The sequence below is a fragment of the Dunckerocampus dactyliophorus genome, chromosome 2, assembly GCF_027744805.1.
Source record: "Dunckerocampus dactyliophorus isolate RoL2022-P2 chromosome 2, RoL_Ddac_1.1, whole genome shotgun sequence".
Lineage (NCBI taxonomy): Eukaryota > Metazoa > Chordata > Actinopteri > Syngnathiformes > Syngnathidae > Dunckerocampus > Dunckerocampus dactyliophorus.
Window position 1 is genome coordinate 47,956,040 of NC_072820.1, and position 27,071 is coordinate 47,983,110.

Here is a 27,071-nt window from a genome sequence, read left to right on the forward strand (position 1 = left end):
ATTAGCACTAAGAACATTTACTACAGGATTGAACACCGCCGAAAGTGCGAACCGGAAGAGAAATGAGAATACTTCCGGGAGACATTACCTCCACTTGTTCGGTAGCTAACACAGCTGTCGTTTCGTCGTGAAACTTTGTACGAAGTGTAAACGAAACAAAGTTCCGGTCGTTAGCATTTAGCTGTTAGCGTCACAACATGAGCGCCACCGCGGACGTGCACGCGCAGCTGGCCGCCGTCATGGAGTCGCTCGTCCACGCCGCCGTGGCCGAGGTCCAAAAGTTAGCCGAAGAACAGCCTCTTACGGCGGGCAGCGTGCACAGAGAGAGCCGGGAGAAGGTGGTGAGTGGACGGCTTGGATCCGGTCTGTGTTCCCATACGTAAAGTTTCACTGGCGGTCAATTCGACTAGTAAGACGGAGGGTTACGTGCCTTGTTTCTTAGGTGTGCTTTGCCGTCATCATGGAAACGCTGGCCAATGAGGCGCTAGGGAAGATCGTCAACATTGTGGATGACGTCAAGCTGTTGGAGGCAGAGTCCAGGCGGAGCAGCAAGACACCACAGATAAGCATCGTCAGCATCCTCAACAAAGCCTGCGTTGGTATGAACCAAGCCCCGCCCCCATTGCTAAAAAGGCAGCACTGATGATATCACAACATGCTCTGTTCACAGAGGTGGAGCACTCGTACGGAGTCTCTCCACTTGGTCAAGACGCACCAACGGTCGCTCAGGTAAGACCGCAACCCTGGCTGTCAATCATCCTGCTTCAATTACCTCACTGACATGCAGGAGGAACCCCAGGAAGTTGACGCAGAGGCGCCGTTGGTCCTGGCTGTCAGCATCAAAGACCAGCACGGAAACGTCGACCTGGATGCCATCGTCGAGCGTGAGAACCTGTTAACGCTAACGTGGCTGTGATGTGAACATGACCTCCAATTTTTTGTCTTTTTGCAGGCGCTCAACTTGAAGCGAGCTCGGAGTTGTTATTGGAGGGCGTCAGGTGGAAGTGTTCCAGGAAGTCCTTCGCGTCTCAGAGCAACTTGGCCTCACACAGTCAAGCGTGCACGCAGAGCGGCGGGCGGCCGCACACGTGTCGGCAGTGTGGCAAGTGCTTCGCCAAGCTGGCGCAACTCAAGACGCACGCCGTGGTGCACACGGGCGAGAAGCCCTTTGCCTGCGACCTTTGCGGCCGCCGTTTCACCCTTCGACAAAACCTGCACCGCCATGCCCACAGCCACACGGGCAGGAAGTTCTTCTCATGTGGCGTGTGCGGGAAAGGCTTCACGCGCTCCGTCACGCTCAGGACGCACGAGCTCATCCACACGGGACAGAAACCTCTTAAGTGCGAGCAGTGCCCCAAAACCTTCCGCCATGCCATCAACCTCAAGAACCACTTGCGGGTCCACAGCGGCACGCGGCCTTTTTTGTGCGACCTCTGCGGCAAGAGCTTCCGCCAGTCGGTCAACCTGAAGATTCACTGCCGTGTCCACACTGGCGAGCGGCCATATTGTTGCAAGGAGTGCGGCAAGACGTTCAGCCAGCAGAGCAGCCTGATCACACACGGCCGCACGCACTCCACCGAACGCCCATTCGCCTGCACCTCCTGTGACAAGAGCTTCAACAACGCCAACAGCCTCAAACTACACGTCCGCGTGCACACGGGCGAGAAGCCGTACGGCTGCGACGTGTGCGGCAAGACCTTCAGTCAGGGCAGCCATCTTCGAACGCACAAGAGCCATGTGCATGCCGGGGGCAAGCGCTACATCTGCGACAAGTGCGGCAAACGCTACGCCGACCAGCGCAACCTCAAGATGCACAAGTGCGGCTACGCATGAACAGCCAGTGGTGAACGGACCTCTCCTGACCAATCACATCTCCTGGATGCTCTGCTATGACGTCGTCATTGGCACAGACAGTTGAAATGTTCTAATTTCGAAGATCCATCTTTAAAAACGTAAATTGTGAAATGATTCATCAAATGAAATGTTTAGGCTGAATAAAGCATTTTATTTTAATGAGAGGTGTCTGAGAGCTGTCACACTGTTGCCTAAAAAATGACTTCAATATTCAAAACTGAAAAGTGAAAGCAGCGAGCTTCAGCAGCGGAGTCGATACATTGTAGCCTCCCATCAGCTGGGGGCGCTGTCACTGCTTTCTCTTCCGGGTCACGGTGCCGAGGTACACGCGTGAAAACTCTTGTTTTTCTGAAGGTTTCAGGGGCCTTTTTAAGCAGCAAAATGGGGCCGGTGAGTCACTTTCCAATTAGGCAGACATTTTATATGAACTGCGATTGTTACATTGTACTTGCCTTGTACATTGTGTTTACGTTTGATAATGTTGGCGTTCCTGACGAGTACCCGTGCCGTATTCCGTAAATGTGTGAAATTAAACTTTCTACTTTGTCATTGTACTTTATATTCTTTTTTAAAAGCAAAATTCTCTCTTTTTGTCGATGTCTGCTATTCATGCTACAGTCGGCCTGGTGTGTTTAAATGTAACTGAGCATTAAGTGGCGGAAATGTAGTATGTCACATTAAGGGATGGTCATTGTAACCAGAGGCGTTCCTAGAGTTTTTGGGTGGCCTTGGCAAAAATTGAAAAAAAAAATTGCTTCATCACTTTAATATATAATAATAAATATCTGCCATTATAAAACATTGGAAATACATGAAAATGTACATTATTATCACAGCTCTCTACACCATCATGATTGTAACCATGGGAAATTGCTAGCAACACAGTTTGTTGATTTTTGTTCTTTTTAAAGCATTCAAACTTCACAGTTTTGCCTGCTATAAAACAATAGCCAGTTTTGAAGCAGGATTTCACAAAGATTGATGAACTTTAGAAAAAGACTACAAAGTCACGAACAGATCATGTCTGCTCTTCGCGTGTTGCGTTTCGCTGTGTTTGTTTTGACGTCCTTCCTCCGCCGCAGCCCCGCTCAAAGAAGCGCCGTCCGACGTTTCGGCGGCTGCTGAAGACAAGCAGCATGAAGCTGGACAACAAGCTGAAAAACCGACAGATGAAGCAGCAGAATTCTGCCAAGAAGCAGCGGAAAGAGCAGAAGAGGATCCGACAGGCGGTGAAGGGCACCGCCCTCAGTGTGCCCCGCCCACTGGAGACCTACAGGAAGCGACCCGGTAAGAGTGTTTTGGCGAGATGCATCAGGTGGCTATGTCAGTCTGACTTTGCTAGCGTTTTGTCATGTGACCTTTGTGTGACAGAGGAAGAAGAAGAGGAGGAGTTCCTAGAGAGTCTTCCCACCGACATGATGGACGATGGCGACCTGCAGCAGATGGCCTCCTTCCTCAGCAGAGACTTGTCGTCATGGTAACGGCAATGTACACGCACAAGCGGTGATGTACGCATAAGGTGTGTCTGAGGTGAGCCTTGTACGTCACAGCGGCCCCGTGCACGGCGGCAAGAAGCGAAAAACAGAGGCCCTCCCGAGTTACGAGAAGATTCCCAGGAAGATGGCCCGGGTGGAGGAGAAGGAAGTCATCCACCTGCTTCCCATCAAGGACAAGACCGGTGTCATCCCGCAGAGTCTGGAAAGAGGTGACGCCAACTGTCCGCACTTGTATTCATTATCCAATGCTACCCTATTGATTAGTTGTATTGACAGTATGTTGACTATTGATCACGTGTGTGTAGTGAAGATGAACCAGCTAGATGAAGATGACGAGGAAGAAGAAACTCCACTGGACGCTGAAAACGGTATGGATGAGCTTTGACCTCAAAGAAGTTGGATCCTTATTTTTTTACCACCGACCGTTTGACTTTCAAATAATTCCTGTAGTCCTTCAACAGAGGGGCTGTCAATCACTTGGCCACACCCCCTTTTAAAAGTACACCTCAAAGCAGATGAAATGATGTCTTCCTGTTTTCAGTAGAGGCGGAGCCGCAGATTGCGGCGCCACTGACGGCAGAGGAGCGAGAGCGAGCACGAGCTCAGACGATTCGAGAGAGGAAGATGAGCATCGCCCGTCTGGCGTCCGCCGTCACCTCCAACCCCATTAACAACGTAAGAGTGTCTGCCCACGTCCACACGCCTAGGTGTGAGGCTTTATATATGTGTGTGTGTGCGTGTGCGCCCCCCCGTAGATCAAGTGTGTGAAGCAGCTGCGTGGGATGCTGATGGAGGCGGAGCCTTGCGTGGCAGTAACGGTCAGGAAACTGGTGATGGTGTCGTTAATGGAGATCTTCAAAGATATCGCCCCCACCTACAAGATTCGACCCCTCACTGCTGCAGAGAAAGCCGCCAAGGTACCCCACGTGTGTGTGTGTGTGTGCGTGTGTGGGTGTGTGTGTTAGCATGCTAGCGCCTGATCATGTCATGGCGCCGCAGGTGAAAAAAGAGACGCAGCAGCTGCGGGAGTTTGAGGAAGGCTTGGTGAGTCAGTACAAGTTCTTCCTGGAGGACTTGGAGCAGACCATCAAAGGTATGTGACCCCGCCCACGCATGTCGCCGCACGTCAGCTGACCCGGGTTTGTTGGGGCGTGCAGACTGGAAGCAGAAGAAGAGAAAGCGCAGCCAGACGGTGGCGCTAGATTCTTACGGCAGTCTGGCCCGGGTGGCCGTGCGCTGCCTGTGCGATCTGCTGCTCGCCATGTCGCACTTCAACTTCCACAACAACATCATCGTGGCGCTCGCGCCACTCATGAACGACTCCACCAAGATGGTAATAGAGCCGCCACGAGGGGCCGCCCGGTCCGTGCCACGGCATCACCTGCACCGTGTGTGTCTCCGGCAGGTGTCCGAGATGTGCTGCGACGCCTTCGGGAAGCTTTTTCACCAGGACAAAGTGGGCGGGGCCTCACTGGCCGCCGTGCGCGTCATCTCAGGTCTCGTCAAGAGTCTCAACTACAACCTCAGGCCCGAGGTAAGCGGTCACGTGACACCCCGCGTGTGAGAGCGACGGCGCAGCTGAGCTGTGTGCACGTGCGCACACAGGTCCTGAGGACGCTGTTGAGTCTGAGGATCAAGGAAGTGCACGTAAAGAAGGACCTGCACCACACAGCCCCCAAAATGAATAAGATGAGCAACAAAGACAAGAAGAACAAACTGTCACGCGTGCAGAGGAAGGTAGCGCTCGCCCTGTGTCACATGAACGTGGATGATTCACCCTCCCTTCATCTACAACAATGCTGTGTGTGTGTGTGTGTGTGTGTGTGTGTGTGTGTGTGTGTGTGCGCGCGCAGTGGAAGAAGGCAGAAGAAAAGTTGAACCAGGAGCTTCTGGAAGCAGAAGCTTTGGAGAGCAAAGACAAGAAAATCAAACTGGTGAGTGGAAGACCTGATTGGAGCACGGTCATGTGACCACAGTCTACTTCCTCTTCCTCCTCTTCCGTCTTCTTGCCACAGCACACTGAAACGCTCAACATCGTTTTCCTCATCTACTTCCGAATTCTCAAGAAAGCTCACAAGTCGGTTCTTATTTCTGCTGTGCTGGAGGGGCTGGCCAAGTAAGACGCACGCACACACACGCACACACACACACTCTAACCTGTGATGTAACCTCCTGTCAGTTTTGCCCACTTGATTAACTTGGAGTTCTTCGATGACCTGCTCAATGTGCTACAGCGCCTCATCCAATCAGGAGTGAGTATAACACTGACTCAACCCACTGAAAGTTATTAGATTTGATTACTAACTGATGTGCAGGATCTGACCAATCGGGAGAGTCTTCACTGCATCCAGACCGTCTTCACCATCCTGTCGGGACAAGGTGTGTGTGTGTGTGTGTGTGTGTTGTCCCTGGCAGGAAGTGATGTCACTCCCTTTCTGTGTCTCTCAGGCGACGCTCTCAACATCGACCCGCTCAACTTTTACTCGCAGCTCTACAAGATGTTACCTCAGCTGCACGCAGGTGGGTGTGGTCACGCGGCCTTCTCTGAGTCGAGGGGGAGGAGTTGACAACAAGCCTTGACAACAACACCCGTGTCACTTAGGAGCGCCCAACAACGACATCGTCATTGTGCTGCGCTGCTTGGACGCCATGCTGGTCCGCCGCAGAAAGCAGGTGACGCTGCAGAGGGCGATGGCGTTTATCAAGCGACTGAGCATGCTAAGCCTTCACGTCCTACCCAACGCCAGCGTGGGAATCCTCGCCGCCAACAGAGCCACTCTGCACGTGAGTGTGTCCACTTGAGTTCTCCAATAAATCCTCATGTCGTGTGCAGAGTTTTTTTCAATAGCGTTTTTGTTTTTCTCCTGCTTTTGTTGCATCCTGACTTTCTGTAAAGAGTTTAGCTCCGCCCCTACATTAGTAGACTAGCCCAGTAAGGAAGCTAGCTAAAGTTATGTCTCTTGGAGATAAATGAAGTATCTATCGAGCTCATCTCTCATGCTTAACATGTCTGTGTGTGTACGGCAGTCGTTTCCAAAGTGTGACTTCTTGCTGGACAACGAGGTTCAGGGCAGCGGCTTCTACCTACCAGAACTGGACCAACCAGAACACTGCAATGCTCAGAACACAGCATTGTGGGAACTACACACACTACAGGTATGTATACACACACACACACACACACACACACACCACGTGTCAGCTGTGGTCATGTGACGTCCTGTCATAGAGACACTTCCATCCGGTTGTGCGGAGACTGGCGGTCCATCTGAGCCATGGCGCCCCCAGCGAAGGCAGTGCAGCGCTCGGCGTGGAGCTGAGTCGCAGGTATGATGGTACGATGTGTGCGGTTGCTATGGTAACACTCGTTGCCTTGCATTGACTCCCCGGGTTCTGCCGCGTGACTTCCTTGCCCAGGTTGCCGGCGCAGCTGTTTGAGGATTATGCCATGAAAGATATGACCTTTAACCCCCCAGTGGCACCACCCAGCCACAAGAAGAAGGTACACACACACACACACACACACACACATACAGTACACACGCCTATTCATATGCATCATGTCCATAAAATTATCTTTTGTCCTCATTTGCTTTTTAGGATCGTTTCACAATCGGCACGGCGCTGCTAGATGCCGACCTACAGCGGTTGGTCAACAACATCCTCGCCGTCACCGAGAAGGCGGAGCTAGACTTTACTACTACCCACACGCCCACCAAACACTCACACACACAGTGACATCGTCACACGTCTCAGTAATCTGTAGAATGTTTCACTTTTGGCAAATAAAATTTCCTGTCTTGTTGGTCTTCATGGTGAAGTTGATTAGTTGAGCTTCTGTCTGGTTAGTCTCCCCCAAGGCCTTTCTCGTGATGGCGGTGAAGCACCACAGCAGCTACGAGCTACCACACCCTGTTCGTCTCATCATGAAGACAAAAAATGTGTGTGTTGACGTCTCTTCTCTCTTCCTGTCCACTAAGGACTTCAGTAGAGACGAGTTGGCAGGAGACGTGACAACAAGTCTTGAAGGCATCAGCAGCAGCCCGCAGCGCCTCCTGCTGCTCACTGAGCGCTACTGCATAGCTTTACATTCCGCAAATCATTCTCAATCGGACACATATTTAACATACAATCATGCTTCGCACGTTCCCTCAGGAGAACACGCGCTTTCCCATTTTCGGGCAAAGTCAAGGAAGAGGCAGGAGACAATGGTCATCAATTGGTGGTCCCTCCCCAACATGTTTCCTGTCCTTACACGAGACGAAAGAGGGGAGGGGGGCATGTCTCCTTTCAGCTCCATTTTAGGACTTGATGACACTCAGATTGTTTTGCTTCATGCTGAATTTCTTCGGCTTTTTTCCTAGAAGGCTCTGTGGGCGGAGCTTGGGCGTAGAAAGTCTGCTTTTCCCGCGGTAAAGTTTCCTTTTAAGGAGAAGATTGTGCACGTCCCTCCCGATGCTTCTTACTGCAGTCGATCATGACTTCTATTGATTGCTTTTTACTTTCGCACCTGCTGCCGGGGAAAACTCGCCACAACTGATTGGTGGAGCCGGCTGAAGGGGGCGTGTTCAAAGATGCAGCGACGTCGGCGTGGAGGTGAAGAGAAGGTCGACGGGCCTCATGGAGAACAGCTGGACATCATCACTCATCCCAGACAGGACAAGAACCTGCACTCACAAAACCATTAGGAAGCTTTCTTCAAGCTCCGCCCCTTCACTGACACAGTGACCTTTAGCCTCAGCAATGCACGATGGGAGAAAAGCACTGGCAACGCCTCCTGGCATGATGACATCCCCTGGCACGATGACCGCCCCAGGCTGCCCTATAAGGAATAGAGGATGAGAGAAAGAAAGGAGGTGATGGAGGTCCACTCCATGTTTGGGAAGGATGGAGGAAGGAGGGAAGGAGTGAAGGAGGAGGCTTCTTAAGGTCGCTCCCTTCTGCTCGGACCCTCACTTCGTCTCTCCTGACCTCACCTTCATCTCCAAACACCACGGTAAGGTCCTCCTCATCCTCACTTTTGGCACCTTCTCATTACTTTCATCATCTCCTCATCCTCACCTTCATTATCTTCTCATTCTCACCTTTATCACCTGCCAATCACCCCACTCTTCGCCTTCATCATATCCTCTCATATCCTCATCAGCTGGTGGTTGGTGCGTTTAGCGTGAGCTTGAGGGCTGGTCACATGATGATGGCCGTCTTAGGAGACGTGTCCTGGGCGTGTAGGTGATTGTCCACAAGTGGACAGTCTGGTTGGAGGCCAGCAGTGGAACGTCAACATGACCAAATATGGTCAACACAGCTGAGGGGGGGGGGATAAGGAGGGTGGGAGAGGTGAGGCCGAGCAGCATGCCCAAATTAGGAGTGCGTTGCATGTGGACGTGTGGCGGTTCTGTTCATGTACTGTTGGACATAGGTGAAGATTGGAGCTAACGTGTCCATCTTGGTGTCCCCGCAGTGTGACTCTGTGTCCTAGCACCCCCTGCTGCCATGTGCGACGACGAGGAGAGCACCGCTCTGGTCTGTGATAATGGATCAGGTCTTTGTAAGGCCGGTTTCGCAGGAGACGACGCCCCCAGAGCCGTCTTCCCCTCTATCGTGGGCCGGCCCCGGCACCAGGTGACTGGTCCAAAGTGTGAACCACACTCACAAAAGTTCATTTTTTTACAAGTCATGTGCGTGTGTGTCAGGGTGTGATGGTGGGCATGGGACAGAAGGACAGCTACGTTGGCGACGAGGCTCAGAGTAAGAGAGGAATTCTCACCCTTAAATATCCCATCGAACACGGCATCATCACCAACTGGGACGACATGGAGAAGGTCTGACATCACTTCCTGTCTCATTTGTGCGCCCACCTTAAAAATGTCTTCTGCACCTCTGATCGGTCAGATCTGGCATCACTCTTTCTACAATGAGCTGCGAGTGGCCCCCGAGGAACATCCCACCCTCCTGACTGAAGCTCCACTCAACCCCAAGGCCAACAGGGAGAAGATGACACAGGTGAGGAAGACCAGCACAGTGTCTAATGAGTGCGACACAGGTGTCCAACGCGTGTCACACGGTGTCTCATGCGTGTCACATGTTGTCTAACGAGTGTCACACAGGTGTCCAACGCATTTTACTTGGTGTCTAACGTGTGTCACATGTTGTCTAACAAGTGTCACACAGGTGTCCAACGCCTGTCACGCGGTGTCTCATGCGTGTCACACGGTGTCTAATGTGTGTCACGTTGTCTAACAAGTGTCACACAGGTGTCCAACGCCTGTCACGCGGTGTCTAATGTGTGTCACGTTGTCTAACGAGTGTCACACAGGTGTCCAACACGTCACATTGTGTCTAACGCATGTCAGGGTCTTACGTGTGTTACATGGTGTCTACTGCACGTCACACAGTGTCTTACGTGTCACCCGGTGTTTGTCAGCCATTGTTTGTGATCATGAAGACACTTTGATCTTCTTGTGTTCAGATCATGTTTGAGACCTTCAACGTTCCTGCCATGTACGTGGCCATCCAGGCCGTCTTGTCCCTCTACGCCTCTGGACGCACGACAGGTGTCTTCTTCCTTCTAGACCCTCCAACTGTGTGTGTGTGTGTGTGTGTGTGTGTGTGTGTGTGTGCGCGAGCAGGTAACCATTGTGTGTGTGTGCAGGTATCGTTTTGGACTCCGGGGACGGTGTGACCCACAACGTTCCGATCTACGAAGGTTACGCTCTGCCTCACGCCATCATGAGGTTGGACCTGGCAGGCCGCGACCTCACGGACTACCTCATGAAGATCCTGACTGAACGCGGGTACAGTTTTGTCACCACGGGTACGGTCCGCCTGTGACGCTACCGCCGGGGCCGCAGTTTCTGTCATCATCATGTGTCCTCATGTCCCTGTTGGCAGCCGAGCGTGAGATTGTGCGGGACATCAAGGAGAAGCTGTGTTATGTGGCTCTGGACTTCGAGAACGAGATGGGAACGGCGGCGACGTCATCCTCGCTGGAGAAGAGCTACGAGCTTCCTGACGGACAGGTCATCACCATCGGAAACGAGCGGTTCCGTTGCCCCGAGACCTTGTTCCAGCCGTCCTTCATCGGTGAGTCCCATCGTCGTCCGCCCGCTCGGTCTCTGTTTGCGCCCTAACGCTGAGCTCTGGCAGGGATGGAGTCGGCCGGGATCCACGAGACGACCTACAACAGCATCATGAAGTGTGACATCGATATCCGCAAAGACCTGTACGCCAACAACGTGCTGTCGGGCGGGACCACCATGTACCCCGGAATCGCCGACCGCATGCAGAAAGAGATCACAGCGCTCGCCCCCAGCACCATGAAGATCAAGGTGAGCCTTCACCGTCGTGATCGCATGTCGTCGTTGACAAGGTTAAAGATCCACCAATGATGTGTCCCGCTCAGATCATCGCCCCCCCGGAGAGGAAGTACTCGGTGTGGATCGGCGGCTCCATCCTGGCCTCGCTGTCCACCTTCCAGCAGATGTGGATCAGCAAGCAGGAGTACGACGAGGCGGGGCCTTCCATTGTACACCGCAAGTGCTTCTAGACTCGCTGACGCGTCATCTGTCATGAGATTGCGCTTTCAGTCCAACTTCCTCCCTGTGAGACGTGCCCCGACACCCCCAACAAAAGCCCCGCCTCCATAAAGTTATCTTTTTTTATTTTGGCTGATAAAGATGAAAGGCAACAATTAAAAGCTTTCAAGACACAAAAAGTGTGTGTTGGTGTGTTTCACTCTTGTTGCCACGGCAACAGCAACAAGTCATCAAGCAGTTCAAGCCACATATGAATTTATTAGCAAAATGCTTAGCTAGCAAGAGCACATAAATGCAAGTTAGTCCTCCTGCCTCTAGGGGACCTAGACCAACCTGTCACCTGTGTCACCTGAGGTCCAGAACATTGATGGTAGAGTCCCTCACCTGCACATGCTCACACACCTGAGAGGACAGAGACAGACAGCGACCTGAGCAATCGCTTTCGACTTGCACGGCTGCAGCAGAGAAAAGCTCTCACCGAGAAAAGGGGCGGCTCTTTGGAGTGAGGATGGAAACCTTTGAGGCGGCAGCTCGAAACCTCCGACATTCCCGCACAGGTAAGCCTAAACACACCAACGCTGAGACACAAGGACATGCCGTTAGCCAGCTAGCCTACTATCACAAGTTAGTATCACCAGGAAGACGTGCTATGCTAATCTAGTCTCATTCATTTGCATACATGGGGGCGGAGTCACATGAATAAGGTGAATAAAAACATGGCGTTTGCTACCCACTCATTGTGTTTGGGAGCACAGACGATGGCGACGGCCTCAGGCAGCATCAGCTGGTAGGCGGCGTGCGTGTGGAGGTCCACGCTGGACAGGAACGCCGTCTGAGTGGGATGAGTCTGAGCACCCAGGCACAGGGTTCAAAGGTCACAAGGAGAAGATCCGAGCAGGACTCGGTGAGACAAAGAAGAACCTACGTGGATCCAGCCCAGTGTCAGCAGGTTCTGTTGGTCCTGGAAGCTAAACAGCTCCTCCACGTTCTCCATGTCGCAGAAGTCGGGACCGGACGACTGTTTTGGGATCACCAGGAAGGTCACCACAAACTGGTCGCGTTGCTGCAAGAAGAATGGACGTCAATTAATGCGCCAACCGTGACACCATAACCCCCCAGCCATGATGTCATAACCAGCGCTCTCACCAGACGGCCGCACAGGACGCCGCAGGTTTCGTTCCCGTGGGCGGAGTTGGAGTCGGCCAGCAGAAGGAAACGAGAGGTCAAGTCCTTAGGAATCACCATCCGCCTCAGAAGCTCTGCCCTCTCACCTGCACACACCGCACACATGCACTTACACAGAAGTGCAGATGTCTCGGAAGGTCGCCGGGTGGACTTACTGTGCACAGCGGCCAGTGCGGCGGCTGATTGGGTGACGGGAGGCGGCGGCCTGTTCCTGTTGGGCCCCGCCCGCTGCGATCGTGCGCCATCACTGATTGATTGCCGAGACCAACAGGAGCCGTCTGTCACTTCCGGAACCTAAGAAACAGTGGTTGCCATGGTAACGCCACACAGACTGTCAACTCATGCTAAGCTAACTACCACCTTATGCTCCGCCCCCTCTCCTCTCCTACTGTCCACTTCCTGGCGCCTCAGCTGCTCCTCGAAGTAACGAAACTGTTCAGATTCAATCTGCATGCGTCGCATGGCGGCCACGCGCTGCCTCTCCGACTCCAGCAACAGGACACGCCTCCTGTCCCCGTCCAATACGGGGAGGTGCTGCGGCGGCTGGTCCCGCCCACTCTCGGCCTCCGCTTGCTTCTGAGGGGGAAGACAAACATCTGGTCACATGATCGGCCTCATGACCCCGCCTCCTTGCAAATATGAACACAGAAGAGGCACCTGGACTTGCAGGAAGTGGGCGTGTTCTCTGCTGTACTTCTCCTCCAATCGTTTTCGCAGTTCATCCTTGCGGGAAAACGCCACTTCCTGGAGTTTCTGCACACAGTCAGGGACAGGCAGTAACGCCCCCTGCAGCTGACTGTCTGTCAGGGACAGACTGGAAGAAGCAAAAACCCTCTGGGAGAAGGGCGGACCTTAGACCACATCCCCTCCATCTTATTGGCTCTGCTTTCCCTTGACAAACAACTAGCATCAGCTTTAGAATTAGCTTTAGCATTGTCACCTGCATGACGAGCTGCTTCTCTGGAACGCGACACTGCTGGTAGTCCTTGTGGGCCGGCAACTTCTCCACAAACAAGCTGGACACACACGCACACGCACACGCACACGCACACACACACACACACACGTGAGCATGTGATGCAGGGAGGAGTGTCCGGCACTGCGTTCTCACGTGATGAACTTGGTGTAGAGGACGTAGGCGTTCTCCAGGCTTCCCTCTTCCAGGTAAATGGCGGCCATGCGCTCCATCTCCACGCCAGAGCGGAAGTAACGCCACGGCTCCACATCCTCGTTGATCTCAACATTGGCACCCATCTTGGCGAGCGCTCGTACGCGCTCTGGGGCGGTGAGCGACACATCCGTGTAGTCGGCTTCTGCCGCCATCTTCTTCTGTACAACGACACAACCTCTGACCTTTTCAAACTGCACGAGGACTGTACTGATCTGACTTTTGATCTCACCATGCATCATATCAAATGATGACCCCCCCCCCACACACACACACACACACACACTCACCAGTGTATTCAGGCTGAAGCGTTGGTCCATCCCAACAGTGTGTGCGTGTGTGTCTTCGTCACAGGATCTGCTTGTCGCTCGGCAGTCTTGTAAGTGTCAAACTTCCCATGACACTTAACTGCAGGGACGGATGGATGCACACATACACGTACACATACACAGGACTACATTACCCATGATGCCCTGCAGTGTGTCAGGTGTACTTGGAAGAAGTTGAAAATCAAACATTTTTCAGAATAATGGACAAAAATGGAAAAACAAACCAAAGAATAATTAAGAGCTCAAATGAATCAAATACAGGAGACAATTTACCACTTCAGTTTCGGTTGCCCTGGCGTGCACGTGCTGAGCGCGTCACCGCGACCACACAAACACGAGGCGAGGTCTCACGCGCCTGCCGCTCACGCGGAAAGTGACGGCGACCAGACTTGAGCTAAATAGAATTGAAGCTAGTTGTGCCTCAGAAAAAAAGAAGCTAGTTGTGCTAAAAAAAAATACGCTAAAATGGCTGAAAGCTCATCATGCTTCCGCACGCCGAGAGGATGGTGGAGCTCAAAGATCGTCTACAGACGAAGAGCCGTCACTCCGACGAGGTGCAGAGCTCTACTGTGCGCATGCGCTGACCAAGCTAAAACGCGACGTGATGCTGACTCTGACAAATATTACAGCTACACGAAAGGTGCGGGTTCGTATTTATTGTCTTCTTATTTAACAACTGCGTCCGTTTCTCAGTAGATTTGGATACATAGACGATAGATAATAGCAGAATAGATATTCCGTTCTAGCTTTGTCACATCACAAATATCATGACAATATTTATATCGTAAAGTGGATGAGATGTACTCGAAACGATCTTCTCTAACTCTCAGATTCCATTGTTAAACTTGTGATATAGGAAAAAAAAGTATTTTATTTTGGAAATGCAGGAAGTGTTCAGACTTGTCAGGTGTGTTCCCGCTGGCTGGCAGACATGGGCCAGGTGTATTCGCAGGTAGGAAGACTTTTCTTTTCAACTTTGCTCAAACCGTCTCAAACTTTACTTCCTCTTCATGAGACACGCACGCACGCACGCACGCACGCACACACACACACATACACACACACGTATATATACAGTATATAGCAGTCAGCTATTGAAAGTAACGACTGAGTATGTGCGTTTGCGCTCGCGCGTGTGCTTGTGTTTAACGGGCGCCACGATGCAGCTGGTCAAACTGGTTGATTCGGGATGTTAATGAGTTAGCTCAACATAACTGGTGTGGTTGCTTTCACGTGTCACAAAGTGCCGTCACGTGACCTGCCGTGACTTTCTCGCCAGCCTGCGTGTCAGTTTGCATACGACGGCGACGTCCATCAGCTGTTTGCCCTGCTGAGCCATGACCCCGGTGCCGTCGACGTGCAGGATGAGGTCACCGGGGACACGCCCCTCATAGCCGCCTCTCGCCGTGGCAACCTGAGTGCGGTCCACTTCCTGCTGGACAACCGGGCCGACCCGGGCCTCAGCAACAAGGTGAGTGATGGGGGCCATGATGCCCTGTTGTGCTGTCGTTGTGTATTGTTGTGTATCGTTGTTGTGCAGAAGCGTCGCACGTGTCTTCACTACATAGCCAAGCAGAACTTTTCTCTACTGGACCACCTCATCATTCTCATCCTCATGCCCATACTCCTGCTGGGATACTTCCTCATGGTACGTAGGGAAGTGATGTAGCATGTGGTTCTTTGTATCAACCCGATGACATCATCGTATAACTGTGTGTGTGCGTGTGTGTTGCAGTTACACAAGCAACGGCGCAATGAGGCCCTGATGAAGGAAGTGCTAAACAGCAACGTGGACGTCAATGCGCTGGACTACGTATGAGCACGTGCACGATGACGTAACAGGACGTGACCTATGTGATCTTGTGTGTGTATGTGTGTGTGTGTGTGTGCAGAAAGGAAACACAGCTCTTCACTACGCGTGTCTGAGGAAACGTCAACATTTGGTTCCTCTGCTACTCCTCCGAGACGCCGACCCCCATGTCAAGAACCACGTACGTCAAGCGTCAAGCGCTACCGCACGTCAAGCGGACACAGCCAGGGCTGGTGTGACCTTCTCGTGTTTGCAGGACGGGGAGACGCCGTTGGACATCGCCATGAGATTAAAGTACACCAAAGTGGTGCGGCTGCTGAGGAAGACGCAGTGACTCGCACTTGGCACTTGAGGGTGGCGCCACAAATGCCATGAAGAAACAGCCTCAACTTTCATAGTCAGCTCAAACGTTCTTCCAAAACATTCATGCCTGACCAGCTCTTCATGAAAGGAAATATATTTATTTCACTCCAAACTTTAAAGGTAGATTTTTTTTTTTATTGGAATCGGATGAAAGAAGGACAGGAAGCAAGTCAACAACGTGAACTTCTTTGCTCTAAAACAGGAAATTAAAAAGGTGTACAAATATAATTCATAATCACTTTAAGCAGCTGTAAACATTTGGACACGTTTCCTCTGAGGGCTTCAGGTGGCGTCTCTCTCTCTCTCTCTCTCTCACACACACACACACACACACACACACACACACACACACACAGAGTGGCGCCATCTAGTGGTACTTCTGCAGAAGCTTCAAGACCATCGGAAACATCAGCTGAGGGGCATCAAGCCCCCAAATGAAGTCCAGATGTTCCCAATGTTCAATGTGCTGATGGAAGACCAGATTGGGCACCTGTAGATAAGACAGACAGGTGAGACCATCACCTAACCATGTGTAACCTTTAAGCCCAATGAGCACCTGAGTGAGGAGGACCGCCACGTCTTTGGTGTCGGCCAGCGTGTCCTGTCCCCCCGAAAAGACGGCCGTGGGAACCTTCATGTCTTGGACTCGGTACTGGGGGGGAATGGACTGAGAGGCAGACAGGAAGTGAAGACCAGACTGAAAATGAAAGTGTTGAACTTTGACCGTCCTCACCTGGTTATAATGTTTGATGTTTCCTTCAGTGCCGAAGTCAAACGCCATCAGCTTCCCGCCTCTAACGGCCTAAAGACACAAACAATACGACGTCACTTCATATTGTCTGTGTGTGTGTGTGTGTGTGTGTGTGCGCGCGCACCTGGGCCCAGTGAATCATGTTTTGGACGGATGTCCCAGCAGGACAGTGAGTGGTGTAGACCGCTGTTCGAGTCTGAAACAATGTTCAGTTCAGGTTTATGTCTTGTTGACCTTCACGTCATTAGCATTCTTGCTAAGATATCAAATATAAGATCAACAGGCTGCTTCAGCAGACCACAATGATGAGATGATGAAGATGTGGATGACACCAACCATGTTGAGGTTCTTCTCGTCAAAGCCGCACAGGATGAAGAAAAGATTTCCACACAGCTCGTTGAGCAGATGCTTGGCGCAAACATGCTCCGCAAACCACTCTATCATGTGACTCTGAGGCAGGAAATCCCGCCTTCCAAACAGGCTCTGGGGGAGAGCACAGGAGCTGTTAGCACGTTATCGCTGACGAGACGGGTCATGTGACAGATACGTTTTTTTCTATGATGGCGTCATGCAACAGCACGTTATTATTGGTGTGACGGCGTCATGTGACTATTAGCACATTATCATTGGTGTGATGTCATGTCACTGTTAGCATGTTATCGTTAGTGTGGTGGTGTCATGTGACTGCTGGCACATGATCATAGGTACAATGGCATCATGCGACGGTTATCATTGGTGCAATGGCGTCATGTGACTGCTATGCGATTGTTAGCATGTTATCCTTGGTGTGATGGCATCATGTGACTGTTAGCACATTGATCATTCGTGTTATGCGTCATGTGATTGTTAGCACATTATTGATGGTGTACTGTGACATCACGTTATCGTTGGTGTCATGGTGATTGTAGCACGTTATTGTTGGTTTAATGGCGTCATGTAACTGTTAGCACGTTATCATAGGTGCGATGGCGTCATTTGACTGTTAGCATGTTGATCTTTGGTGTGATGGCGTCATGTGACTGTTAGCACATTATCATTGGTGTGACTGTTAGCACGCATTGGTATGATGGTGTCATGTGACTATTAGCATGTTACTGTTAGTGCGATGGCGTCATGTTAGCACGTCCTACATAGACAAAGGAGTCGGGCACGTTGGACAGTTTGGTCATGGGGCTGCTGGTAAAGGCCACCGTTGCCACAGGAGCCAAAGCGACAAACAGCTTGATCTTGGCAGCCAGTTGTGGTAGCGTGGAAAACGCCATGAATGCTGGGTAGTCACACACAGTCATTGTTAGTGATAACATTACGCGTATGCGTGTGTGTTTGTGTGTTACCTATGGTGGTCCCCTGAGAGTGTCCAATGTAAACAATGTCTTCTTGGCCGGTCTCCTTCAAGATGTAGTCCACAACTGCAGGTAGATCCTTTAGAGCCATTTCATCGTGACTGCATGTGCACACACACACACACACACATTGACACTTCAGTAGAAGTCATGTTGGACAGTCAGGTGAGCATACCTGAACCTCCAGAAGTCTTCCTGATCTGGGCGGAACTTGTGGTGTTTCCTGGACCAGGTATTTCCTCTGCTGTTTCCCAGCCAAACATCGTAGCCAGCGTCGGCTAACACGTAGCCCAGACTAGAAGCGGGCGGGTTGGTGATCCAGTTGCTTCCGGCTGCCAGGAGGCCATGTTGTAGTAAAACGGCCATTCTCGGACCTGCGCCACCAAGAACATCACAAAAATGTAAACAGAGCGGATGACATGACATGTAGGTCACCACCTGATGACATCACACATGACATGACACCATCATCACCACCACCTTGTGTCGTCTTGCGTCCTGCAGGAATCCTGTTCACCATCAGGATGTACCCATCCTCCGTCATAACCTCATGCTCCTCTGCCGGGTAACCCCATCTCCTGATGATCTCTGTCTACGCGCGCGCGCACACACACACGAGTGAGCTGACAATGTTACCATGACAACCTGTCTGAAGAGTGTGTGTTGCTCACAATGTTCATATGCACTTCAGGGTCCAGTGGTGGCTGTGCGCTGAAAGAGGGCTGCTTCGTTGGGGGTGACGTGTTAGCCACGCCCACAGCCAACAGCATCACACACAACAAACCTAGCATGGTATCTGCGCACACAAACACACACACACAAGCGAAAACACTTTACTATTGTTGACATCCATCATTTCTGTTCTTTCACCTGGAAGTTAGCTACAAAACAAGTTTGTGGCTGGTCATGGAGGTCAAAGGTGAAAACAAGAGCTTTGACCTGAGCGGCGTCATAGGATGACAACTTTGTAACACAAAAAAACCCACAACATTGTTATTAAACACGGTATTTGTGTAGTTTTAACGCATTTCCTGTACTACGAAAGTACTCACCCGAATCTCAGTTTAGCTGAACTGTGACCATGTGACAACGGATGTGATGTAACGTCACGATGAATTGTCGGCCAAAGTACATTAAAAAAAAGGTTTTATTAAAATGTTTTAAAAATCTACCAAAAAGTAGAAGACAATTACGTGATTTATGCAAACATTTGTGGACCCACTATTTGAGGAAATACAGTATCCCTTTACAGCTGTATCGTGTTTTTGCTTCAACTTTGCTTCAACCAATCAGCACCAGAATACGTCACTTCCTGTCAAGGTAGTTCCGTTTCGCTTGAGGATTTTGTGGGTTGTTTAAAAATGTCCCGGGTTCTGATCGTTGGAGCCGGTCTGACGGGCAGCCTGTGTGCGTGTCTGCTGAGGAGGGAGATGAACAACAAAGTCCACATCGTGGTTTGGGACAAATCCCGTGGTTCAGGTGAGAAATACCCTTCCCGTCAATGTACTTTACATGTAGCTTAGCTTGTCTGCTGGCTTTGATTGACAGGGGAGGGAACCAATTAAAGGATGTTAAACCTTTGTAGTCGGTTCTCTACTTGCTCCTGTATTCTTTAATTGTCTACATTCTAAATTGTATTTACATACCAAAACAGTGACGAATTGAAATTCTTGGTGATTCTGCGTATGTTCATGAAGTCATCGGCCGATCTGCATGTTAATCAGGGAAGGCGAAACAATTTAATGTGTGTGTGTGTGTGTGTGTAACATAGGTGGAAGGATGTGCACTTCTCGTTCTTCTGATTCTCTGTCTCACTCGGCGGACATCGGAGCGCAGTACATCACGGCCACGCATGAATATGCTCAGTCTCACAAGAGGTAGGATGTTTGTTCTCCATGCAACATCCTAGAACATATAACTAATCCAATTCCAGTTTGTACTCAGAGTTGTTGTCGTCTGGTGTCCTGCATCCTCTGGACTGCGTGGTGGAAGGTTTGCGACACCAAGATGGGAGTAAGAACTACGTGGCACCGCTGGGCATGAGCAGTGTGGTCAAACACTTTCTGCGTGAGTCAGGTGAGCGAGCGCTTGTGACACCCGACACATGATCTTTCTGCGGCAAACTTTGACCGTGGCCTTGTCTCGCCGCTTTCCTAGGAGCTGATTTGTTCTTGGAGCATCATGTGACTGGGCTGTACCGCCGCGGTGCCTCATGGGAGGTTCACAGGACGCAGGGTGGCAGCGAACGCTTTGACTCTGTGGTTCTGACCATGCCGGTTCCACAAATTCTGCAGCTTCAGGGGGACCTGCAAGACAGTGAGACGGACACCATGTTTTACATTTAAACACTCAATACTCTTAGTTGGTGCACTTGCATACTTAAACTTGTTAAATTTCACATACTTAGGAACTAAGTACACAGTATAAATGATAAATGGGCTTGATGCAGCAACAGCATCACTTTTTGCCGCACCTTCTCTGAGATTCACTATTGCTGGTTTTTCACCCATACAGTAGACAGCTCTCTGGTTTTAATGTTGTTTTCAGCTCTAAATGCAGTTTACACAGGCAAAACCTATCCTACCCAGTCTGAAACTGAGCGTAGACATACAGTGAAATAGGACACACCTGAGCAACAAAACACAAAAAATTGATCTCACTGTTCCAAGACTTTTGGAGGGTGCTGTACAGTATTTCTTGGTTAGTGTAAAATGTGCATCAGCGCCACCTACAAGGCTGCAAGGCTACAGTATTATGCTTTTCCCCAAAATTGACTGGGGACAAATGGACTTTTTCTTGTTTTTTTAAAGAGGTTTCACTTTCATCTGCAAGGCTTCTTCCTTTTCATGCAGAGTTCTTGTATTTAGGTGGTCCCTGGTGGCAGGGAGGGGCAGTACCAGGACCCACCAGAGACATAAATAAGTGAATGCTGCATGAAAACAACTTTTTGTCTTCAACTAACCAGAAGTACAGTTCCCTCCAATCAACGTTTGCGGATTACCAGGACCTGGATGACAATCTATACAGACTGTGTGTGTGTGTGTGTGTGTGTGTGTGTGTGTGTGTGTATCAGTGCTGTCTGCCAAGCAGAGGGAGCAGTTAGACGGGGTGGCGTATTCGTCTCGTTTTGCCTTGGCGCTCTTCTTCTCCCCTGGTGTGGACATCGATGTTCCTTGGGCTGCACGCTACTACAACAACTACAATGACAGCAACAACACCAAGTGCATCTGCTACGTGACCGTGGAACCTCGTAAACGCGGCACAGGTGAGTGACAAGCGTGGATGGGATGATGATGATGATGATGATGATGATGGTGGTGGTGATAATGATGATACCCATAACGTGGTGGCCAGAGGGGGACGCGGCCTGCGGTCCGTCTCTGGTGGTCCATACCAGCGCTCTGTTCGGCCTGCAGCACGTGGAGCAGGACAAGGAGGAAGTTCAGTCAATCGTCTTGCAGGAACTCGACAAGCTCCTCCCCGGTCTCCCTCAGCCGGTTGGCATCAAGTGCCACAAGTGGAGGTACTCACAGGTGAGGAGCGTCAGACGCTGCAACCTCGCTTCTAGAGCCATTGTTTCACCTCTGACCCCGCCTCTCCCCTCCCCTCTCTGCGGCAGGTCCTGACCTCGGTGCCAAACTGCCCGGGTCACATGACCATCCTGGAGCACCCGCTGCTCGTGTGCGCGGGCGATGCCTTCAGCCACTCCAACTTTGACGGCTGCGTAGAGTCCGCTCTGAGCGTGCTCGGTGTCTTTAAAGCCAGCATTCGGCAGGAATGTCAGTAATTTCCTGTCTAACTATGTTTGACCCGCCTCCTAAAGCAAAAGGACAATTTGGTTGGTTGTTATAAATACTTTATTCACTTGACAGTGTTTGATGTCTTTTGAAAGGAGACGTTCCACTCTTATAACGTGTTTTCTGGGGACAAAATGGACTGAACCTGAGATCATTTTAACCAGGAAACAATGACCCAAGTGTGTCCATGTCTTCTTCCTGTTTGCTTGCTGCTCAGAAAAACCCAGGAAGTTGTTGTTGATTGACAGTTCATTACCGTGGTTATCTCCAGGAATGGATGCTGACTCCACCCGTCTGACACGTCGGAGCCATCAAATCAAACACACCAGGGGTCTCCAAGTGGCTGTGCTGTAGGGACAGACAGGAAGTGGGATGAACATTTGTGTTCTCCAGACTGGTAGGATCCCAGTTGGGAGTTTTGCCTCTGCTGGTTCAGCACAGACCAGCACCAGGACCAAAACGTGGACCATGAAAGCAAAGTCTACAGAATCAAGGAGGGAAGGACAAGGAACTGTGGGAGTCTTCCTGTCATTCATTTTCAACTTTTCCTCCTCGTGTCTTTGCAGCCTTCTTGGCCCCGCCCACCTCCCCCAGACGGATCACGTGATTGTCCAGCTGTGCATTGAGTAGAAGATTACAGGGGGGTGGGACTTAATCACACGTTGGTGATCTGATCGCGGTCCTCGTCAAACAGCTCATTCTCTGGGTCTGAGTCCGTGGTGTCCGAGTAGCGGTAGTGATCCGGTTCATTGTCGCTGACGTCCGGCGTCACCGAGGTGGACGTGCTGCTCGCCTCGCCGTTGGCACCTTCCTCCACAGTCTTGGTGAAGAATAGTTTGACCTGCAGGACAAGTCCGTCAGATGGAGTGTGGTCACATGACTGACACACGGTGAAGTTCTTACCTTAAAGTTGGGCGAGAAGTTCCTGTTGGCTTTGTCCTTGTTGGCCTTGTCCAGGTCGTTCTTCAGCAAAGTCAGAACCAGGAAGTCACCATCTTCACCTTCACCTCCCAGCACAGTGCTACCCAGCTGCTGCTGCCTCCTGTCGGCAGCTTCCCGCAAAGTTCCCATGCTGCCATTCTCCAGCTTCTCAGGATTGTCCTCTGGCCCGGGTATGAAGAAGGTGTTAACCCAGAAGTGGAACATCTTTTCCTGAGGGCGAGAAGAGATCAGAGTCCACGCGACATCACCACACCCATACGATGTCGCCTCACCTTTTTAGAAATCTTGTTCTGCTTGTGGAAGAACTCCACCTTGATGTCGCCGCACACAGGAAGAGGCTGCGGGAACTCGAACATCATCACCTTGTCTTCCCGCCGCGTGTAGGCGGGGTTAGAGGTGTGGATCTTCACCTTCACCTGGTAGATGACAAACTGTGGATCTGCAGTGGGAAGAACAACAGCCTTGAGTAGGCAAAAGTGTCAAACGCGTGGCTGGCGGGACGGACGTGGACTCACTGCAGTTCCCGCCAGTGAACATGGGGATGGTTTCAAAGAGCATCTTGTGGAAGAGCAGAGCCACCGGCGTGTAGTGCAGTCTGCTCCTCAGCAGCGTATTGTAGTATGTCACGTAACGTCGCTGGCTCGGGATGGTCACACCCTACACACACACACACACACACACACACACCTTTATAGGTAAGCAGTTGGACGTCTTTTGACTGACATGCTTCCAGGAATGCTTTGCGCTACGACAAGTGTCCACCTTCTTGTCCCTGGTGCGAACTTCTCCGTAAAAGTCGAGTGCTTCCTGCGCCTCCTGGAACTTGCCCCGGTGCAGCAGGTAGGCGCAGATCATGACCCCTGTGCGACCTTTACCCGCCTTGCAGTGGATTGCGGCGACGTGCTGCTCGTCTTCGCTCAGCCACTGGTCCAGGTCTTCACAAAAGGGCTTAATGAGCTCCAGCTGGGGGGGGTTGTGGTCCTCAAAGGGGTATTCGGCCACTAGCAGAAGACACGTAAGCAGTTGCTACAAGTCAAGGAAACTGGGAGTACTAGGGAACTCTACTTTTACAAGGAATACCCAAAGTCAAAGAAGGTAAAGCTGTCATTGAACCATTTGGACTAGAGGCATGGCTTTGGGCTCTTTAGAACAGGGGTCACCAACACAGTGCCCCCCACGACCACATGAGGCGCCCACAGGCCTGCTTTTCATTCAGGTTTTCAGTTAATAATGTGAGAACACGCGAAAGAAAAGTATTCTGAAACATAAAATGTGAATTGTGGATACCAGCATTTTGTGAATGTTTTGGTAAAACAAGCATATTTTGTTTTGTTTGGGTTGAAATAAGGTATGAAAATCATTTCTACAAAAATGAGTAGCTTGTGGCCATTTTTATTTTCTAAAAGTAGCTCTCGCAAGAAAAAACGTTGGTGACCCCTGCTTTAGAATGTGTCTTAAGTGCTGCTCACACTTAGTAATACACGGAGAAGAACTTTTTTTTTTTTTTTCCCAGAAACGTGCCTTAAACATTTTTTAGGTTTGGAGGTATTGACTGGGAAAAACATAGCTTGAGCCCTTACCTAATCCCATTTCAAATTTCACAGCGATACTACAAAAACTGAGTATTTTATGCAGACGGCGTTCTATTTGGAGACCTTTTGGTCACGCTGGGTCAGATCTTCACTAACTCCATAGCTTCCTGACACTGCATCTTGACATGTGTGCCATGATTGTAAAAAAAAAAAAAGACAGACAAAACAAGTTTAAAAAGCTCAACATTGATGCACCGCTGACAAAGCATGCAGCGATTGATCGGCTGCCGATCCTTACACATAAACATATCTACCTCGGTAAAGGTCTGAAAGTCAGCCATTGCCCCCTTACGCTGTGACAGCTAGCAATCGAGCCTAAAGCTAAAGCCAGGCTTATGAGCAGTGGAAAGAGCCTGCTGATGTCGCGGAAGTTCGGCGTGAATTGGGAGCGGGAGCGCCACGGCTGCAGGAGGCGCGTTTATTCACAGCTCATCTCTTGAGCAAGTCAAGAGACCTTGGACGACCAGCACATTTTCAATCGTTGTGCACTTTTTTTTTTGGTAAGAGGCTCAAATCAGCTCTGCAGTGTAACCTGTAAAAGTTTGGTTTGTTTTAAAAACGTTTGGGCAGCAATTTTGTCAACTTTACACTTATATATGAGAGAACTACCCTGTGCAGTTAAAACAAGTTTATTGTTTCATGGGTATTCAATGTTTTTTATTGTTTGTGTTCAAAACATGGAAGGTGTATGCTGTCAGTTTTTTTTTTTTTTTTAATCGATCTGTGCCAAAATCAGAATTGTCAGGTCAGGCTTTTTAAAGATCGGTGATCAGTGATCGGCCAGAAAATTGTCATCGGTGCACCCCCAGTTGACACGCAATCCCCACATTTTCATTTTCTCCGTTACGCAGCATTCCTTCCTTTCTATCGGGTCAAGTGAGACGTCAGTCAAAAGTTCATAGCTGATTAGGTAGCATGACGTGACTAATGCAGCCCTGCTAACCAAATGTACGATCATCTGAACTCCTGACTGCTCCTGAGGGCGACCGAGCCATGAAGGCTCAGAGCATTAAATGTAGTTTTTGTCAGACAACCAAAACATACGAAAACTAAACCTAATTTTTTTCCTAGGAAATAATACAAACCCCCAAATATGACAGTTTCATTAAATAACACACACACATAATAAAGATGATTAATGGATACTCTCGCTGGAATCTGTCTATAGTGTCCCAACTCTAAAAGAAGCACTTTCTATTCTTCTGAGACTGAGCCACCAACGTGTGGATGCTTTGTTTGGCTGTGCGAAAACCAAAGTTCCACTGCTTTAGTGATGTTCTGAGATTTGTGTTGCATCAAAAACACTGTTGGGTCATGTGACCGTGTGTTATCCAATCAAGTCAGTGTTGTATGACGTCTTACCTTGACAGTTGAACTTGGACGTGTCATAGTGTCGCTCCACACACCTGTAAACCCCCAAAAATAGCAAATGACGAACTTCCCAGAGTGCAACGGGTTGCCATGGCATTTACGGGCTGCAGTGTAACTGTTGCAGTTCTCACTGCCGTGCACTTACAGATTGTAGATCTTGTAGTGACTCTTGTGTTTTGCATCTAAAAACCTGAGACACAAAGAGCAGGGGTTAGCACGACAATCTGCAGTAAATCGAAATAAACGAGACGCTGCCTCACCGCACGACGTCGTCAATGTTGTTCCTGTACACGCCCTCCAGACGCTCAGCGGGGAACCCCATGGCGATGATGTTAGGGTAGATGTCTGCTCAGCTTGTTAAGGTGAAACACGCCTCCCCTGCACAGTGACGTCACAGGATCGCAAACGAGTGCCAGTGTGTGTGCTGGCTATCAACTGAACTGGAAGTGCAAATAAGCTATTACGTGAAAACAAAAACTGTGCATCCACTGACATTACTGCTTACAGAGTAACAACACGGTTAGCTTAGCATGTTAGCTGCTGCTTGAGGTACGAGCAGCACCACGCGAACCAAAGCGGGTCAATATGTTAGCATTTAGAAGGATACACGTCAGGTCCAGATCGAATCCATCCTCCTGGTATCGTCTTTTATTTCTGCTGACAATTTCTTTGATGAGTGCTGCCATGACGACGGAGGAGGAGGAAGAGGAGGATGGAGATGTCTGAGGGCCTCTGGAGCGAAGCAGCGAGCCAGCACAAGCTGGATGGAAATCGACGGCGCAGAAAAAGATCGTAGATCGAATGTTAAAATGACAAAGAACCAGATGGCGTCATCGGTCCCCGGCAGCTCCCGACAGGAGACGCCCAGAGAGGACACAGGCTAGCCGGCCTGCTAGCTGACAAACAGCCCAGCTATCGGTGCTTTTTTTCTGGGTCAGTATCAGGAGGCGTCGAGGCCTCCAGCCTGCTCGCACCGCGACCCTGGGCCTCCGGGTCCTCCTTCTAAAGACAGAACCATCCGAGTTCAGAATCAGCGTCCAAATGTCCCACTGTCCACACGTCCAAGTAGCTCGTCGGACTCTTCGCGGCCTCGCCGTGATTGAAGGCTGAGAGCCAAACCCTCTCTGAGGCTTTCAGTGCGGGAAGCGGAATGAGTCAAGATTGTGACCGAAACACGCGACCTCTTCCGCTCTTGAATTTCAAAATAATAGTATAGTGCTGCTACTATTTGTTAGCTAATAACTGTCTAGTGAGACTACACCTCCAGACGGCAACTCCAAACCCTCTCTCTGCACAGGATCGGCGTTGCGGAAAATGGATAGCTGTTAAGTTATAGTATCGAGCTTTTATTTTGTAAAAATATTCGTACTGTCCTGCGAAATTATACCTTGACGATGCTAGATAAGCGCTCGAGCGGGTAGAGTTGCCATGTTGGAATTTTATTATCCCCCAGTTGACAATCTCATTCTGAACCCGCATAAAAGGTGCTTGAGCGGAAACATTCCCAACCTGGCAAGCAAAAGCGCCACTGGCAT

At 50.5% G+C, this 27,071-nt stretch overlaps 8 protein-coding genes across 14 annotated transcripts; 5 read left to right on the forward strand and 3 right to left on the reverse strand.

Moving 5' to 3' along the window:
• Positions 1-44: 44 nt before the first annotated feature.
• On the forward strand, positions 45-2,042 carry si:ch211-207i20.2 (uncharacterized protein LOC568537 homolog). Of its 2 annotated transcripts, none has more exons than XM_054766964.1 (5): positions 45-341; positions 443-599; positions 671-729; positions 788-884; positions 953-2,040. In XM_054766964.1, exons 1-5 carry the CDS (start codon positions 198-200, stop codon positions 1,831-1,833), a joined length of 1,338 nt encoding a protein of 445 aa, XP_054622939.1. In that variant the 5' UTR covers positions 45-197; the 3' UTR covers positions 1,834-2,040. The 2 variants fall into 2 exon arrangements, with proteins under 2 accessions (XP_054622939.1, XP_054622940.1); XM_054766965.1 differs by having other exon boundaries at positions 190-363; positions 953-2,042.
• A 50-nt stretch (positions 2,043-2,092) lies between these two features.
• noc3l (NOC3-like DNA replication regulator) lies at positions 2,093-7,449 on the forward strand. Of its 2 annotated transcripts, none has more exons than XM_054766959.1 (21): positions 2,093-2,244; positions 2,937-3,141; positions 3,226-3,331; positions 3,405-3,559; positions 3,656-3,718; positions 3,892-4,025; positions 4,106-4,267; positions 4,350-4,443; positions 4,508-4,683; positions 4,756-4,884; positions 4,956-5,087; positions 5,204-5,284; positions 5,366-5,466; positions 5,530-5,602; positions 5,666-5,729; positions 5,799-5,870; positions 5,953-6,134; positions 6,378-6,506; positions 6,580-6,677; positions 6,768-6,852; positions 6,951-7,449. In XM_054766959.1, exons 1-21 carry the CDS (start codon positions 2,236-2,238, stop codon positions 7,086-7,088), a joined length of 2,388 nt encoding a protein of 795 aa, XP_054622934.1. In that variant the 5' UTR covers positions 2,093-2,235; the 3' UTR covers positions 7,089-7,449. The 2 variants fall into 2 exon arrangements, with proteins under 2 accessions (XP_054622934.1, XP_054622935.1); XM_054766960.1 differs by having other exon boundaries at positions 3,895-4,025; positions 6,951-7,448.
• Positions 7,450-8,037: 588 nt separating this feature from the next.
• acta2 (actin alpha 2, smooth muscle) lies at positions 8,038-11,058 on the forward strand. The gene is made up of 9 exons (XM_054766979.1): positions 8,038-8,346; positions 8,812-8,972; positions 9,044-9,172; positions 9,243-9,353; positions 9,820-9,904; positions 10,003-10,164; positions 10,242-10,433; positions 10,497-10,678; positions 10,753-11,058. The coding sequence occupies exons 2-9, from the start codon at positions 8,844-8,846 to the stop codon at positions 10,894-10,896; spliced, it is 1,134 nt and encodes a 377-aa protein (XP_054622954.1). The 5' UTR covers positions 8,038-8,346; positions 8,812-8,843; the 3' UTR covers positions 10,897-11,058.
• On the reverse strand, positions 10,995-14,147 carry stambpl1 (STAM binding protein-like 1). 3 transcript variants are annotated; one of them, XM_054766968.1, is made up of 12 exons: positions 13,841-14,147; positions 13,529-13,646; positions 13,182-13,399; positions 13,011-13,086; positions 12,728-12,823; positions 12,431-12,643; positions 12,226-12,364; positions 12,032-12,156; positions 11,811-11,948; positions 11,620-11,732; positions 11,364-11,463; positions 10,995-11,287 (listed from the first exon to the last, which is right to left on the reverse strand). In XM_054766968.1, the coding sequence occupies exons 2-12, from the start codon at positions 13,556-13,558 to the stop codon at positions 11,231-11,233; spliced, it is 1,305 nt and encodes a 434-aa protein (XP_054622943.1). In that variant the 5' UTR covers positions 13,559-13,646; positions 13,841-14,147; the 3' UTR covers positions 10,995-11,230. The 3 variants fall into 3 exon arrangements, with proteins under 3 accessions (XP_054622943.1, XP_054622942.1, XP_054622941.1); XM_054766967.1 differs by having other exon boundaries at positions 10,996-11,287; positions 12,431-12,646; positions 13,529-13,730; positions 13,841-14,145; XM_054766966.1 differs by having other exon boundaries at positions 10,996-11,287; positions 12,431-12,646; positions 13,841-14,144.
• On the forward strand, positions 13,912-15,853 carry ankrd22 (ankyrin repeat domain 22). Of its 2 annotated transcripts, XM_054766983.1 has the most exons (7): positions 13,912-14,207; positions 14,455-14,519; positions 14,847-15,038; positions 15,108-15,215; positions 15,303-15,380; positions 15,460-15,558; positions 15,634-15,853. In XM_054766983.1, the coding sequence occupies exons 1-7, from the start codon at positions 14,033-14,035 to the stop codon at positions 15,709-15,711; spliced, it is 795 nt and encodes a 264-aa protein (XP_054622958.1). In that variant the 5' UTR covers positions 13,912-14,032; the 3' UTR covers positions 15,712-15,853. The 2 variants fall into 2 exon arrangements, with proteins under 2 accessions (XP_054622958.1, XP_054622957.1); XM_054766982.1 differs by having other exon boundaries at positions 14,847-15,215.
• On the reverse strand, positions 15,852-18,969 carry lipf (lipase, gastric). Of its 2 annotated transcripts, XM_054766977.1 has the most exons (11): positions 18,887-18,969; positions 18,506-18,630; positions 18,315-18,426; positions 18,010-18,208; positions 17,826-17,935; positions 17,622-17,758; positions 16,828-16,974; positions 16,616-16,687; positions 16,474-16,542; positions 16,297-16,407; positions 15,852-16,230 (listed from the first exon to the last, which is right to left on the reverse strand). In XM_054766977.1, the coding sequence occupies exons 2-11, from the start codon at positions 18,623-18,625 to the stop codon at positions 16,108-16,110; spliced, it is 1,200 nt and encodes a 399-aa protein (XP_054622952.1). In that variant the 5' UTR covers positions 18,626-18,630; positions 18,887-18,969; the 3' UTR covers positions 15,852-16,107. The 2 variants fall into 2 exon arrangements, with proteins under 2 accessions (XP_054622952.1, XP_054622953.1); XM_054766978.1 differs by lacking the exon at positions 18,887-18,969 and having other exon boundaries at positions 18,506-18,880.
• On the forward strand, positions 15,996-25,275 carry rnls (renalase, FAD-dependent amine oxidase). Its single transcript, XM_054766980.1, has 7 exons — positions 15,996-19,313; positions 19,606-19,711; positions 19,768-19,910; positions 19,992-20,150; positions 20,908-21,099; positions 21,189-21,367; positions 21,454-25,275. Exons 1-7 carry the CDS (start codon positions 19,196-19,198, stop codon positions 21,619-21,621), a joined length of 1,065 nt encoding a protein of 354 aa, XP_054622955.1. The 5' UTR covers positions 15,996-19,195; the 3' UTR covers positions 21,622-25,275.
• Positions 21,633-26,708, reverse strand: ptenb (phosphatase and tensin homolog B). The gene is made up of 9 exons (XM_054766969.1): positions 26,144-26,708; positions 25,797-25,881; positions 25,682-25,726; positions 25,528-25,571; positions 23,336-23,574; positions 23,089-23,230; positions 22,846-23,012; positions 22,535-22,783; positions 21,633-22,472 (listed from the first exon to the last, which is right to left on the reverse strand). Exons 1-9 carry the CDS (start codon positions 26,220-26,222, stop codon positions 22,287-22,289), a joined length of 1,236 nt encoding a protein of 411 aa, XP_054622944.1. The 5' UTR covers positions 26,223-26,708; the 3' UTR covers positions 21,633-22,286.
• Between the last annotated feature and the right edge of the window lie 363 nt (positions 26,709-27,071).